Raw genomic sequence first — 14,500 nt, forward strand, 5'->3', positions numbered from 1 at the left:
TTTGTAATTGTTCCTTTTCCCTATGAGTGGAAAATCCGCTTTGCTTCTTTCCAGTTCAGCTAAATCTCTCTCCCTATTCCTTCCCCTTCATATGAAGGAAGACAGGTGTGGAGTATTATTTAGGAAAAATTAACAAGTCCACACTTTGAATGCTACATCAAGGGTGCCCCAATGGTTGGTGTGGCCTTGGGACTGACTGGCTGGCTGACACTTTAAGTGGGAATTCATTCATTTGATGGGAAATCCTGGCAATGACAGATACTGCCATGACTGTACCCAAACATGAAGAAAAGGGGGATGAAAAAAAAAGTCCAAATAACATTTAATCTAATGAGATTGTCTAGATTGCAATTTCAGGTAATTACCGAGATTTGTACAGTCCCCTAACAGGTAATGTAAATCCTGCCTACTACATCCAGAATAACTTCACTGAGTCAAATTCTGCTCTTACTCTGGTGTGATATACAGAATAGCTCTGGTTACCTCAGTGAAGTCTCTACTGATTTATGGCAGGTAAATTTGACCCTATTGTAAAATCTGAGGATATGGGAAATATGTTAAAATAAAGGAGGGTGAAGTGTGTGGTACTAAAGATACTGCTTTAGGTAACATGAGTTAAAAGTCAGTCTTGAAACTGCTCTGATTTTCACTGGGATCATAATTCCAGCCAACCCCAGCACTGAGGGAGGCAAAAAAGTAGATCTGAGCTTTACAGACCATACTGTATTTCACAGTGTACAGGTCGACATGGTGTGATCCAAAAGTTAGGTTGACTTATACACCAGATCTATGACATTCGTAACTTCTTGGATGAGAAATATGGGGTTGACTTATACCAGTCCCTGCGCACCCCCACTGTGGGCCAGACACCCAAGGGCTGGACACATGCTGCAACACTGCTCACAGAGGCTGGCCTTGGCTGGCATGGCCCAGGCAGTGCCGCTCGCAGGGAACGGGGCTGCGCCAGCTGAGCACCGAGCCCGTCCCCGTCCCCTTGTGAGCGGTGCTGCCTGAGCCACTCAGCCAAGTGCTGAGCCAAGCTCCATCCCCTGAGAGCAGTGCCAGGCTCAGTGCTCGGCTGGCACGGCCCCATCGCCTGCAAGCACACTATGGAGATGCTGCTCAGCTGGGAGCTGAGCCCGGCCCCATGTCCTGGTAGTGGCGCGGCCTGGGCTGTGCCAGCAGAGCGCTGAACCCAGCACTGCTTGCAGGGGCTGGGGCTGGGCTTGGCTCTCAGCTGGCGTGGCCCAGGCAGTGCCGCTCGCGGGGGCCGGGGCCAGGCTCAGTGCCCGGCTGAGCAGCATCTTCATAGCGATGGCAAGGCCCTCCAGCTGTGCTTGGGCTGGGCCCAAGCCCCATGGCCTCCAGTGACAGGGATTCTTTTGGTAGGTGAAAAAGGTCGGGTTGAGGCTGGGCCAGGATTTGGCTGGGGCTGGGGTCAAAAGGATCGATACGGTGTATAAGTCAAGATTGAATTTTAAGAGTTAAAAACTGGGCTTCAAAACTCGACTTATAGCATGAAATACGGTAGCTGAAATGCCAAACCATTGCATCTGATTACAGCAAATATCTTGTGATTGTCTGAATGGCCTGGGTAGCAGGGATGAGCCACTTATAGGTTACAGGGCTTCTATGTGTGCGTTCAAGTGAACTGAAATGATAACCTTTTGATTGATCTTTACTAGACTGGTAATCTTAAACACCTCATTAGCTTTCTCTAGCCAATCACTGCCTATCATGATAGACAGACCGTACACATGGGTCACTACGGCATAAACATGACTTCTGTACAGAGTGATTACAAAGCATTTATCTTTGCTTCTGAGATTTACTTCCCATATATCTGTGTTTTCACCTCCTCATCTGAGCGGAGGGAGGAGGTGATGCAACTGTGAACAGGAATTCAGAATGACTTTGAATATGTTGTGGAAATAATTAGGAGACTAATTTGAGAGTCACTGTGTAATCTATGCATACAAATACCCTCCGAAGAGGTTCTTTTGGCAAGCAGCCATTGAATTTTAGAGGGTGTTTTAGATACTGGTACTTCCACCCTGAGACAACAAAGAGAGTGGGAGGCTCATGTAAAAACTGTAGGCACTTTTCTATTTTAGGTAACGTGTATTCCTAAGAATGTGAGCTTACATCCACAGCTTCTGAAAACCATTCTCTGCAATATTAATTCTGTTCAGTCTGCTATCGTATTTCTATACCCACTAATGTTCCCTTCCCTTCCTTGCTTCCTTGTGGTGCACAAACAACATATGGACAGTCTCATGAAATATTCATTAATCTCCTCACACCGGGAGTTGGAATTTCTCGATGCTAAGTGCTGATTAGAGGAGGGTTGACATTTTTCATTTGAAACATTCTTTTTTGATGAAAATGGCTTATCTGTTAAAATGAAAAATTTCTTGATGCATTTTTTACATCTTGGAGCTTTGATTTAAAAAAAAAAAATGGCTGATTTTTGTTTGTATTTTGGAATTTTCTTTTTAATTGACCACCATAAAGACAAAAGTTGATGACAATGAAAACATGTCCACCAAAAAAGGGCCAGGAAGAAAAGCCCTTTCCTGATCAGCTGTAGTGTCGATGTGCTATGCACTCTATACAAGGTTCTGCAATGGCAGGGCAGACTCTAAATGCAGAACACATTAGAAAAAGAAAAAAAACAGATGGTAGCAATATGCTTTCAGATATGCATTTTTAAACATCGTCAAAATAAGCCCCTGCCAGTTCATACAGTACAATATTAGTGCTAGGGCCAAACCTGCTTTTGGATAGATATAAGCGCTCCAATGTTACCAGTACAAACGCCTCCTTTCTGCTCCCACCATCCAGTCTGGAGGTGGGTATATTCACATTCCATAACTGAACTGAATTTTGCCCAGAAAGGCATATGCAAGTTTTGTGGAAGCAAATTGCACCAGCAAAAAAAAAAAAAAGGTTTGATAGGGACAGGGGTAACTCCTGATTCTGTGCATATACCTGCTTTGTTTCCATCTCTCCATTTGACAGATTCTTGCAAGTAGAAATAGGGTAAGTGCCTCTGGATTTAGAAATAGGGTACATGCATATAGATTATGCTGCTCAGAAGGAAAACCTGCATGAATTGAAAATGGTATTTGCAAAAATGTCTGTTATCTTGACTACTCTGTGAATTCTTCGTTCATATATGTCCAAGAGTCCTGACGTCTAACAGCCCCGCAACTTGATTTTTGTTATTTTGGACACAGTCAAACACTCAGCCATTCAGACAACATTATTTCTTCCTGATATTATTTGCTGGCTCACAAGGGAAAGCCATTTTTAAAAATTAGATCCAGACCCTTAAAGCAGAAGTTCTTTTGAAATTTCCAACTTCCTATTGATTTCTGCACAGAACACACACAAAAATTGTAAAATCCAAATACGCAGTAGTTATGGGCTACCTCAGCATATCTTTCTACTCCTGCATTAAGTCACTGTTCCAGAAGTCGTGCTCAGGAACTTCTGGTCAATTATGATGATACCGCAGTACTGAAGTATTCTCCTTAAATACTGCTTGTTATAGCAGAACATCATATTTTAAGTGGTGGCAACTCTGTAATAGTTGCGCCACGGATTACCCAATTTAGTCTCTTTCTAGCCAAGAAAGGAATAAAGTTCAGTTGATGTGGCTACATCCAACCCCTGGAATTGCACCTGGAAATGAATTGCAAACCAGTGTAAACTATGGAAAACAGTGAAGTGTCTTCCCCTTTGCGGTACCCCAGTTTGGAGGCAACAAAACTCAGAGATGCACTAAATTTGTCCTCTGTTGGATAGTTACGTATCTTAACCACAAGAGTCTTATCCTTCATTTTACAACTTACATAAGCTTAGAGACTCGGGGCCAGCTCTTCAGCTACTGTAAACTGACATAGCTTTACTGAAGTCACTGAACCCAGAATTATTTATAGGTTTTGCCCCTCAGTTCATAAGAATCTGTGCGACAAATGCTAGCTTCATGACAATAAATCAAGCAGCCTTACCTTTCCAAGAGGCACATTGACATCAAGGCCAAAGAATAAAGGCAAGAGAGAAGAACAAGAATAGAAACAGAAACTGCAGAAGAAAAATAAGAACAAGATATAAAAGTTGTTGTAGGGTTTTATGGATCAGAGTTAGTACTGAGCAATTCAAGCAACAATGCTACACTCAGATTAGCATAAGACCTGACATTATTCTGTGTACAGAAAACATTTCCCCTCCTAGTTACTCCTGCAAATATTACCCCTTTTCCCAGTCTAGAAAGACCCACCATTCAGAAGCATAACGGTAGATCTACTGTGATAGGAATCAATGTAGCTTCACTGAAATCACAAAGCTGGGCTGATTTAGGCGCATTTGCCACATGGTTTTGAAAATGATGCTTCCAGTCCATACTGGCAAATGTATCAGGATTATGAATTTGTGGTGACCTTTAAAAGTGATCTTTAAAAGATCTATAAAAGTGATCTTTACCAGAACAGGTCCTTCAAATTACTGTTCCTTAGATACTCTTTATTATCTACTACATTTACTCAAATATAAGACAATCCTGAATATAAGACAACCCCCCCACTATCAAGATGTTATGTATGGACAATGGATAAATTAGTTATATTACTTGAAATATAGAATTTAATGATTGGAAGTTGGCCTTGAATTTTTCCCCTTCCCACTGCTATATGAGGGAAAATAAATCTGTCATTTCTTTTGATGTTACTGTTCACATGAGGCCAATCAATGCCCATCCTGCAGTCCTGGCTGACTTCATTAGGGGTAACAGTATTTGAATCTTTCCATTGAACTTACAGGGAAAAAGGGCACAAGCTTGAAATCTTTACCCATTTCATTCAGTCCTGGCAAAACTGTGGTGTTAAATGTCATTTTTGCCTGCATGATAACAGAATAATAACTGCAGGGTAACAGAATAAGGGCCGCAGCACTTAGCCCAGAATCTCTGGCTATTTAAGTCAGATTTAGAACAAGATATTCATAATTTAATAGAAACTAGCTCTTTCCTGAAGTGAATAGAGAGTTTGGAGAAAGGAAAAAATCTTGGCATTATGATCTGGAAAGACACTAAATGGAAAGAAAGTGAAGTAGAAAGAGACACACTAATACAGTCCAGTCAAATAAGCACATCTGGTGTTAAATTTAGTCTAAAACATGCATTCAAACAAAAGGAAGCAGATCAGATTATTTCAGAAAGTAGCACAACCAACCTTTTCCTCCAGGTCCTTGATCTGTCTCTTTTGGATGTCAGTTTTATCTTCTAAATCTCGGATCCTCTAGACATTGAAAAATATATGTATTCCAAAAGGAGAGAAATATTAAGAGTTTTGCTCAACTGAACATGCCACTTGTCTTGGGCACAAAATTTAGAGAGCCTGGAAATGAAGAGCTAAGATTTCTAGCCAGTTCTACAAAGACTGTAATAATTTGTACCTATCATCAGCTCTTCCACTGGATGGGTGGTTAGGTTACTTAACTGGGATTTGTGGACTTGGATTCAAGCCCCAAGTCTGAATTAGGAAGAGCTGTACTTTGAACCCAGATCTGTTACAGCTCAACCGAGTGCCCTAACCACTGGACCTTACCTCCCTCTAGCTTGGTGAAAATAGCTTGAAAAGTCTCAGTTTCATCCTGATAAGGAATGGGAAGCATTTTAAAAAGACTGAACATTTTCATGGGACAAGAAAATCATTTTCTATCCCCATCTCAACTATAAGCCTCCTTGGTATGGTTTAAATGTGCTGGCATGCTGAACAGCTTAGCAGTGACATACTGCGTGTCTCCGATGCCTGGAGGCCAACGCTTGCATTTGCGTGTCCGCCCCCCCCTTCTTGTAGCAATACTTAAAGTTTCCCACCCTGGCCCTCTTCGGTTACTTGTTTTGGCCAGGAAGGAAATGAAAGTTCTGGCACACTGGACATGGGGGGAGGAGGGGGGGTGGCAGCTGGATTTTCCGGCTGGAACAGGTAACTAAATATCCAATCCACAGAGCAGGTGGGCAGGTTATGCAACGACTGTGGCTGCCACTGCTGCACTGCTGTCCACAGGTTTTGCAGATAGGACGGGCCGGTCCCTGGTCACGTCGTGCGATAACTCTGAAGGGCCTGGCCCAGCCAGCCCCCTCCCCGCCCCCCCCATGCAATTCCCGGGGGTCATGGCTCCCTGCTGCACCTGCCCCCATGTCAGTCCACCACTATAGCTTAGCTCTCAACCAGAAAGAAAAAAAATGGGTGCAGGGGATTGGAGCAATGCTAGAATGAGTCCCTGCTAGAGTGTGGGAAGAACTGACTACCCTGGACTGGGAAAAGGAAGCCCAAACAGAACACCTGACAGAAGAAGAAAAGGGAAAATGAGGAGTTACACAGAGCTCCTGGTATTGGTTAGTTTTATATGGGTATGGAGACTTGGGAGGTCATTCAGTGCTTGGCATATTGCAGAAAGGTTATGAGGGGGACACAGAACCCCTAGTTCAGGGGTAGGAGGCAGGAAATAGGAAGAGACAGTTCCCAGCTTAAGGAGGAAGGAGAGAAAGGGCTCCTGTCTGGAGGAATTGCATGGGTTGGTTGTAAGGAAAGAGAGGGTAATGGGCGGCTGGCACAGAGAGGCTGTGGGAAGGACTGGAGGGATGCAGGGAGCCCTCTGGCATTTACAAGGCATTGGAGATACAGAAGCAGCAAAGGATACAACACATCAGTGTTTTCTTTTACTAATAAGTAACCTCTGGTTGTTCCACATTATTTCCCACCTCTGCAGCCACCTCCAGATAATTACAGGGTACAGAAAAGTTAGGTCTCAGGATCTTGTTCAATAGTTTTCAGACCCTTTTCTGATTGTTTTCCAGACTTTCCAGAATGTTTTCCCCGTGGGGTTAGACGTGTCATCTAAAGCACCAGGGGAAACTAGTTTTTCTCTGGAGAATTGTGGGGCAGTGAAGGCTGAAAACAAGCTTCTTTTTGTAAGCCTGTTTTTAGATTTGACTGGAGGGCTGCTACTCGTTAAGTCCCACCCCGCCCCCAACAGCAATATATAACTGTGATGATGTCATGACATTAAACATGTCATTAGCTGCCTTTTCCCCCTACCCATTTCTCCTTTATGTATGCAGTGGACATAACACTTGTAGGGGTACACCAATATACATTTTTGGGACTGACATCGATAGCTAATTTTCAAGGAGGATATCAGTCCAATTTCTGATACAGAGTGGAGAGATGCATGCAGCTGGTAAGTCTGTTGTTGTAGAGGGGGAGGGAAGAGGTGTTGGGGGGGCAGATCAACACCCCCACAGTGAGGGAAGGAGTGGGGCTGGGGCAGGGGCTAGGGAAATGCTGCCCAGCTGGGGCAGGGTGGGGATGTGGGACTGAGCCATGGCTCATCCAGGGGGTGCAGGGAAGGGAGGCCATTCCCGCTGCTGCATGCACCCCAGGAGAGCATGGGGAGGGGTGTGTTCCTCTGGATCTGTGTGGGGCAGGGCACCTGCTGCTGCAGGCTGGGGCCAGAGCTGTGTTGGGCTCTTCCTGGTGGGGGTTGGGTTGGGTTGGGCTGTTTTCAGGGCAGTTGGTGGCAGCGGTGCTTGGAGAAGGTTATGGGAGGGGTTGCAGCCACCCTAAAATTCGCCGTAGCCTCCTCAACCTCTTGTTTCAGAGCCACTGCCGCCTGCCCCAAGCTCAGCCAGCCCAGCCCAGCCCCTGCCAGGAAGAGCCCGCCTGCAGTGGCAGCCACCCCACCCCTCCTTGCCCTGCTTCATGCAGATCCAGGAGCACATGCCCCCATCCCGCCCAGGACACATGCAACGGTGGCAACCCCCCCCGAAATCCCCTGGATGAGCCATGGCTCTGTCCTGCACCCCACCCTGCCCCAGCTGGACAGCGCCTGCTCCAGCCTCAGCTCCAACCCTAACCTCAACCCCAACCCCAACCCCCGCCCCAGTCCCACTCCTTCTCTCACTGGGGGGGGTCTAGATCTGCTGCCCCCATGCCCCTTCCCTCCCCCCTCCCTGTCTACTACAACAGACTTACCAGCTGCACATAGGTCTCCAAGCTGCTGGGTTGTGCTCCTTACCGCCACATGTGGCTGCATGCATGCATGGGACATTTATCGACCACATTATTGGCCACACCATGCCAATTTCCTACACAGCAAATTTTCTTTATATTGGTGCCGTTGATATTGGACTGATGTATTGGTACACCTCTAAAAACTTGGCATACATAACACTTGCAGTGATTCTTGAGAAGGACATACAATACTTATGGTCCAGAGACACACCTTAGCAATCACTCACTCTGGGCAAAAAGAACAGAAAAAGACTTGAGGGTAGGGGGTAGGAGAGGGTAGAAACACCAAAGAAAATTTGATTTTTTTAAATAATTAATCCAATCTAATATTTTGAGGGTCAGGACTAGAACTGTGTTCTGTTCGTATTAAACTCAGATGCTGTTTACACAGCATATGTTGGTCTTTTGACTGTGAGGCAAATTCATTGATTTTTAAGACTGGATCATAGAATCATAGAATCAATGAGTGGGAAGGGACCTAGACAGATCATCAAGTCTGACCCCCTGCCATGGGCAGGAAGGAGCACTGGGGGTGGGAGGGGTCATAAGACCCCAGCCAGGTGCCTAACCAGTCTCCTCTTGAAGATTTCCAGGGAAGGTGAGAGTACCACCTCTCTGGGAAGCCTATTCCGGGCTCTGGCCACCCCTACAGTGAAGTAGTTCTTCGTAATATCTAACCTAAACCTATCCTCCCTCAGCTCGTGACCATTGTTCCTTCTTGAAGTGCAGCGCCCAGAACTGGACACAGTACTCTAGCTGCGGCCTGACCAGTGCCGCATAGAGGGGGAGCAAGACCTCTCTGGACCTGTTAGTGATGCCCCTGTTGAGGCATGATAGGGTGCGGTTGGCTCAGCCTATTGCTTCATCGCATTGGCAACTCATAGTCATCCAGGAGTTGATCATGACTCCAAGATCCCTCTCTGCCTCTGTGCTGCCGAGAGGGTCAGCTCCTAACCTATAACCATAATGCTGGTTCCCTCTCCCTAGGTGCAGCACTCTGCACTTGTTGAACCGCATCCTGTTCAGATCTGTCCACTTCTCTAACTTATCCAGGTCTGCCTGGATGCAGTCCCTGCCCGCCGGTGTATTCACTTTACCCCACAGCTTGGTGTCATCAGTGAACTTGAACAGGGTGCTCTCCACACCCTCGTCCAGGTCGCTAATGAAGATGTTGAACAGCACCGGCCCAAGGACTGAGCCCTGGGGGACTCCGCTGCCCGCACCCCCCAGGTCGACATCGACCTGTCCACCACCACCCTCTGGGTGCACCCCTGGAGCCAGTTTGCCACCCATGTGACTGTGCATTCATCAATGCTGCAGTCCCTCTGCTTGCCCACCAGAATTGGGTGGGACACTGTGTTGAAGACCTTCTGGAAGTCCAAGAAGATGACATCGACTTCCTCCTTCACCTCTAAGCTCTTTGTTACCTGGTCATAGAAAGAGACCAGGTTAGTCAGGCAGGATCGGCCTGGCATAAACCCGTGTTGGTTACCCCTCAACATCACTTCCCCTGCAGGGCTCTTACAAATGTGGCCCTTGAGAATTTTTTCAAAGACTTTCCCCAGGATAGAAGTGAGACTGACTGGCCTGTAGTTGCCAGGCTCTTCCTTCCTCCCCTTCTTGAAAATAGGGATCACGGTGGCCCTTTTCCAGTCTTCAGGGACTTGGCCCAAGCACCAGGAGCCCTCAAACAGCCATGCCAATGGCTCCACAATGACACCAGCCAGTTCCCTCAGTACCCGCGGATAAAGGTCATCCAGGCCCGCCGACTTGGATACACCTAAGCCCTCCAGGTAATCCTTAACTAGGTCTGAACTAACAGTCAGGGGACTTGCATCCTTCTTGGGCCTCTCTACGCTATCACCTGAGAGCACCCCATTGTCAGCGGACAGGAACATGGAGGCAAAGAACTTGTTGAAGAGTTCTACCTTCTCTCGCGCGTCCGTCACCAACTGCCCTGCCCTGCCTCGTAGGGGTCCAGTGTTACCCTGAGACTTCTTCTTGCTACCTATATATTTGAAGAAGGACTTTTTGTTATCCTTAATCCCAGAATCTAATCTGAGCTCCAGTGCTGCTTTAGCCTCCCTTACCAAATCCCTCCAACCTCGGGTCAGGGAGGTATACTCCTTCTTGGTCCCTGCCCCCTGCTTCCACTGCCAGTATGCTTTCTTCTTTGCCTTCAGGCCAGCTCAGCCATGAAAGTTTCATGCTATCCACGCTCAGCCATGAAAGTTTCTTGGACCCTCTTCCTGCCTTCCTGCACGGTGGAATTGCGTCCTGCTGCGTCCCAAGGATAGCCTCCTTGAGGAAGGACCACCTTTCCTGGACCCCCATACTAGCTACACCCTGGGCTCCAAGTGCCTTTCTGACTACTGCCCTGAGCATATCGAAGTTGGCTTTCCTAAAGTCAAGCATTTGCGCTGTGCTAGTTCCCCTCCCCACCTTTCTCTGAATAGCAAACTGGATCATTTCATGATCACTGTCCCCTAGCCTCCCTTGTACTAGCACCTCCCCCACCAGGTCGTCCCCAGAGGCTAACAATAGATCCAGTATGGCATTTTCCCTAGTGGGGATAAGTACCTCCTATACGAGGTGTAGGTCCTGTACGCACGTCAGGAACTGGCCGACTGCTCCTCCCAGTTGATGTCAGGATAATTCATATCACCCATGACCACAACATCCTTTGCATGTACGGCCTCCCCAGGCTGCCTGGAAAATTCCTGATCCAGCTCTTCCTCCTGATGTGGTGGCTTGTAGTAAACCCCTACCACCAGATCCCTCTCCCCCCGCCCTCCTTGAAGTTTGACCCACAGGGTCTCAGTTAAGCCTAGTCTGGATCCTCTAGCCTGACCTTCTCTATAACACCAGCCAGAGAACTGTATTCAGTGAACGTGTCTACATGAGACTCCACAAGCACGGTAGGCTAATTCTACTATGCATTAGCGTGACAGGCAAAACTCATACTAATGTGCAGTAGAATTAGTCTACTGTGCATTAGCGTCACCAAAAAAGCGTGTGCAAGTGCTAATGCACAGTAGTGTCAATTACAGTGCGTTAAGTTAGTACCTGTAATTATGTGAATACTTGAATAATGAACATGTAGACACACCCACTCTCTCCTGTACTGAGCCCAATAACTGTTTTTTAAAATTTATGTTACAAGTCTAGATTCTTGGAAATAGAGCGCCAAAATATGCCAACTGCTTTCACAAATGAATTCACATGGAATTGCAGACACAGAAGAGGCCTTTATATGCCCAGACAAGAGCCCCCCAAAAATGTATCAGGCTGAATAACTGAACCTGGATCTCTCATGCAAAGTTTGAGACAAGGCCAAAATGTCTTCTGATACAGAAAAACCATATGGATTTAATTTTTATCTATGACTTTAGTCATTGTGTCCTACCTGATGGGCTTGTTGCAGAAGCTCCATCCTCTCCTGAAGAATCTGACAGTCATATTCTCTGCTTTTTCTCAACATCTGCCGTCTTAACTTCTCCACAGCTGTCCTCAGCTCTTCCTGTTGTTTTTCTGTTAGTAGTTCCCCAAACTTTATCACCGTTTCTTGCTGTAAAGCATTGTACAAGGTGGCTTCAAGCTCCTGGATTCTCTAGTCGATGTAACATCAAAAGTTGATTAGAGACATGCTAGCTTATAAAATACAGGTGGGAATTCTTCTTTTTGGTCAGAGCTAACAAGACTTCTACAAAAGAAGATTGTGAAGTGTGTGCCAGACAGAAAAGCATAACAGGACAAGTGATCCTGAAAAATATCCAGGCTTTGCTTCTACGGAATTTCAGTGACAACTTTCACTGAAATTTCCAATTTTTATATGTTTCAAGCAAAGCTGGGATGGAATGGTAATGCATATTTTTACCTGAATATTTGGTTGTTTTAATTACAATTGGAAATATTGATGAAAACTCCATCAACTTTCCAAAAGGTGACATTTTTTATCCACTTTTAAATTGTGCTCCCAGGTGAAAGACCAGCACATCATGATCCACATTTTTCTTGCAAACCTTAATCCTGCTAATCAACTTGTGCAATCATTGGTAAAGGGCTGGGTAGCTCTGCACTGCTTGCTCATGACTTTCTAAACATAAACAATTCAAATTTGCATACTACAGGTATGACAGCTAAGTAGTATGGGCTTTGCTGTGCCAGCACTTCACCAATAAAACTGATCAAAATATGCAATGTTATCTTGCTAAACAGGCTATTTTAAGATTCTGGGATGTGACTAGTTTCAGTGGTTAATACTGACTCCATTGGGAAGGGTGATACCACTGAATAAGTATTTTTAACTCAAAGAAGATTTTCTGTTATGGGGTATTTTGTCTTTTTCAGATGCGAAGAGGCCAAAGCTATATTGTGCCTGCACAGGATGCACTTTGGGGTTTGGCAGAGTGGAGAAAAACAACTTTAACATGTTAGGAAGAATGAGCAAGACCTCCTATCCTGCTGTACCAGTAGAAATCTGTGTCCTCTTTTGGTATTAGCCAACATGTGCTGCAGCTATTTTCTTTGTACATACCATATATGCTTGGTCAAGAGCTTGCTTCCTGTAGTCTAATTCTTCCTCCAAATAACCTTTTATTTTGCAAAACTGCTCCTATAGGGCAGGATCATTTTGACAGAAAAAAATGAATTAGTTACTCCAAAGGCTGTGGGAAATATGTGTTGATCAAGTACAGATGTCTAATGGGGACAGGAATACGTGAAATCCATGAGTAATGGAGTCTTTGCAGGGTTGTAAATTCTTGAATCCTATGTAACAAAGCATGAAGGAAAAACAAGTGTGGCTCCTTTGTTATTATGGTACACCTAAAATGTGCTATAATGTACTCTTTAGCAACTCCTAGGTGTCTTTGGTGTCCTTAGTGGAACTGACTGGAATTACATCCATGTAATTTAAGCCTCATCTTCATATGGAGTTATTCTAAAATACCTCATCTGGAATAAATAATCCTGAACAACTCCAGGCTTGGACATTCTTTTTCCAGAATAAATGAGAAAGTGAATTAAACTTAAAACAGTAACAAGACTCAAGTGTGTCTACATTGTAGAGTTATTCTGGAATAGCCATTGAGTTTTAAATCACACCGTACCTCAGTTTGAATTAATTTTGAGTGTATACAACCCTGAGGTGCAGAATCTGAACCACTTTGATTTTTCTGTATTACATTAAAGTGTGTTCATTTTCAGGCACATTACTTCCAGTTAAGGAGGAGAAAAATGAGATCAAAAAGTAACTTCACTTTATTAAACTCCATGTGGCTAGGAATGTCTTGCCCTTAGGATGTTGAGGGCTTAAATCATGTTGAAAGAAAATAATGTTATCATTAATTTTTTTCCTCTTATTGATGCATGCAATAAATGCCTTCACAATATTTAGGCTGTGAATGCTATGTGGCAATGAATGCGTGTTTAAAATGTCAGAAAAGCACCCAGAAACTTCTGGACTCCATATATGCAACAGCAACAAACAATCAACACCACAAAGGGCAAGAATTTGAAAACAGGATCAGCGATGGCAGTCAAGTTCATTTATATTATTTAATAACTAAACAAAAAACCCCAGCAACCCCCTGCAACCCATTTCACCCTGCCGCATTATGAAATGCCAAACAAAGTCGTAGCAGCAAGCATTTTAAGGATTCACAGAAATCAGGTAGATTTAATTCTCTTTACTTAGCAAGACATCTTTTTTCCTAACCCACAGAGGAATCAAATAATTTGCCATTTCCAGTGAATTGTTATGTTAAGACATTTGCTCACCATGTCACTTTCCAGTTCGATCATCTTCTGGTGCAGAGCAGCTTCAGCGCCTTCAATTTGCTGGATCCACTAGAGGGCACACAACACAGAGATGTGACCCACGGCATGTTCAGCTAACATGTCTAATTCCAAATACAGCACAGGGGCCCCATCAGACAGTTTATGTGAATTTAGTAACCTGAACACCCAAACCTGGTCCTCACTAAGCCTGTGCTCCATTACCAGAGAATAATTTGAAAGCTGGCTTGGCTGACTACCCTGAGTGCCATAAAGCTGGCTATTGTCTCTGCCATATTTCCTTTGATCCTCACTTGACTTAAATTATGAAAATGAATCATGTTAAAAACACAAATTGGCTGAGATCTGCAAAACAAGGTAGGCGATCTAGACACACAGTACCAATTTCAATGGGAGCTACATCTTTTAATGGGCTTTGAAAGCCTCGTGTCCACTGCTGGCTTCATCTTGTATGGTTGACTGGTTTTGTGTCTACTATAGTTCTTCTAAATGTATACCATAGGCCATGTCTACACTGCTTGTAGAGCAATGTCAGTTAGCGAGGTGATTTTTTTAAAATTTCTGTAGCAGCTTAAGCCCTAAGGTACATGCAATAATACCAGCAAAATCTACTATTGAAG

The 14,500-nt window shown here is 44.8% G+C and overlaps 1 protein-coding gene across 3 annotated transcripts in view; it reads right to left on the minus strand.

The window, feature by feature from the left end:
• JAKMIP2 (janus kinase and microtubule interacting protein 2) overlaps positions 1-14,500 on the minus strand; it is a 125,660-nt gene that overhangs the window by 7,711 nt on the left and 103,449 nt on the right. For 2 of the 3 annotated variants that reach the window (XM_090064691.1, XM_090064689.1), the window contains 5 exons: positions 13,863-13,931; positions 12,619-12,696; positions 11,488-11,691; positions 5,235-5,300; positions 4,017-4,089 (listed from right to left, as the gene is read on the minus strand). In XM_090064691.1, coding sequence (XP_089920817.1) covers positions 4,039-4,089; positions 5,235-5,300; positions 11,488-11,691; positions 12,619-12,696; positions 13,863-13,931 — 468 coding nt within the window. In that variant the 3' untranslated portion in view covers positions 4,017-4,038. The remainder of the gene's footprint in view (positions 1-4,016; positions 4,090-5,234; positions 5,301-11,487; positions 11,692-12,618; positions 12,697-13,862; positions 13,932-14,500) is intronic. The other variant, XM_090064690.1, reaches the window with a different exon arrangement.

This window comes from Crocodylus siamensis, chromosome 10 (genome assembly GCF_052110815.1).
Source record: "Crocodylus siamensis isolate JL-2025a chromosome 10, ASM5211081v1, whole genome shotgun sequence".
Taxonomy (NCBI): Eukaryota; Metazoa; Chordata; order Crocodylia; family Crocodylidae; genus Crocodylus; species Crocodylus siamensis.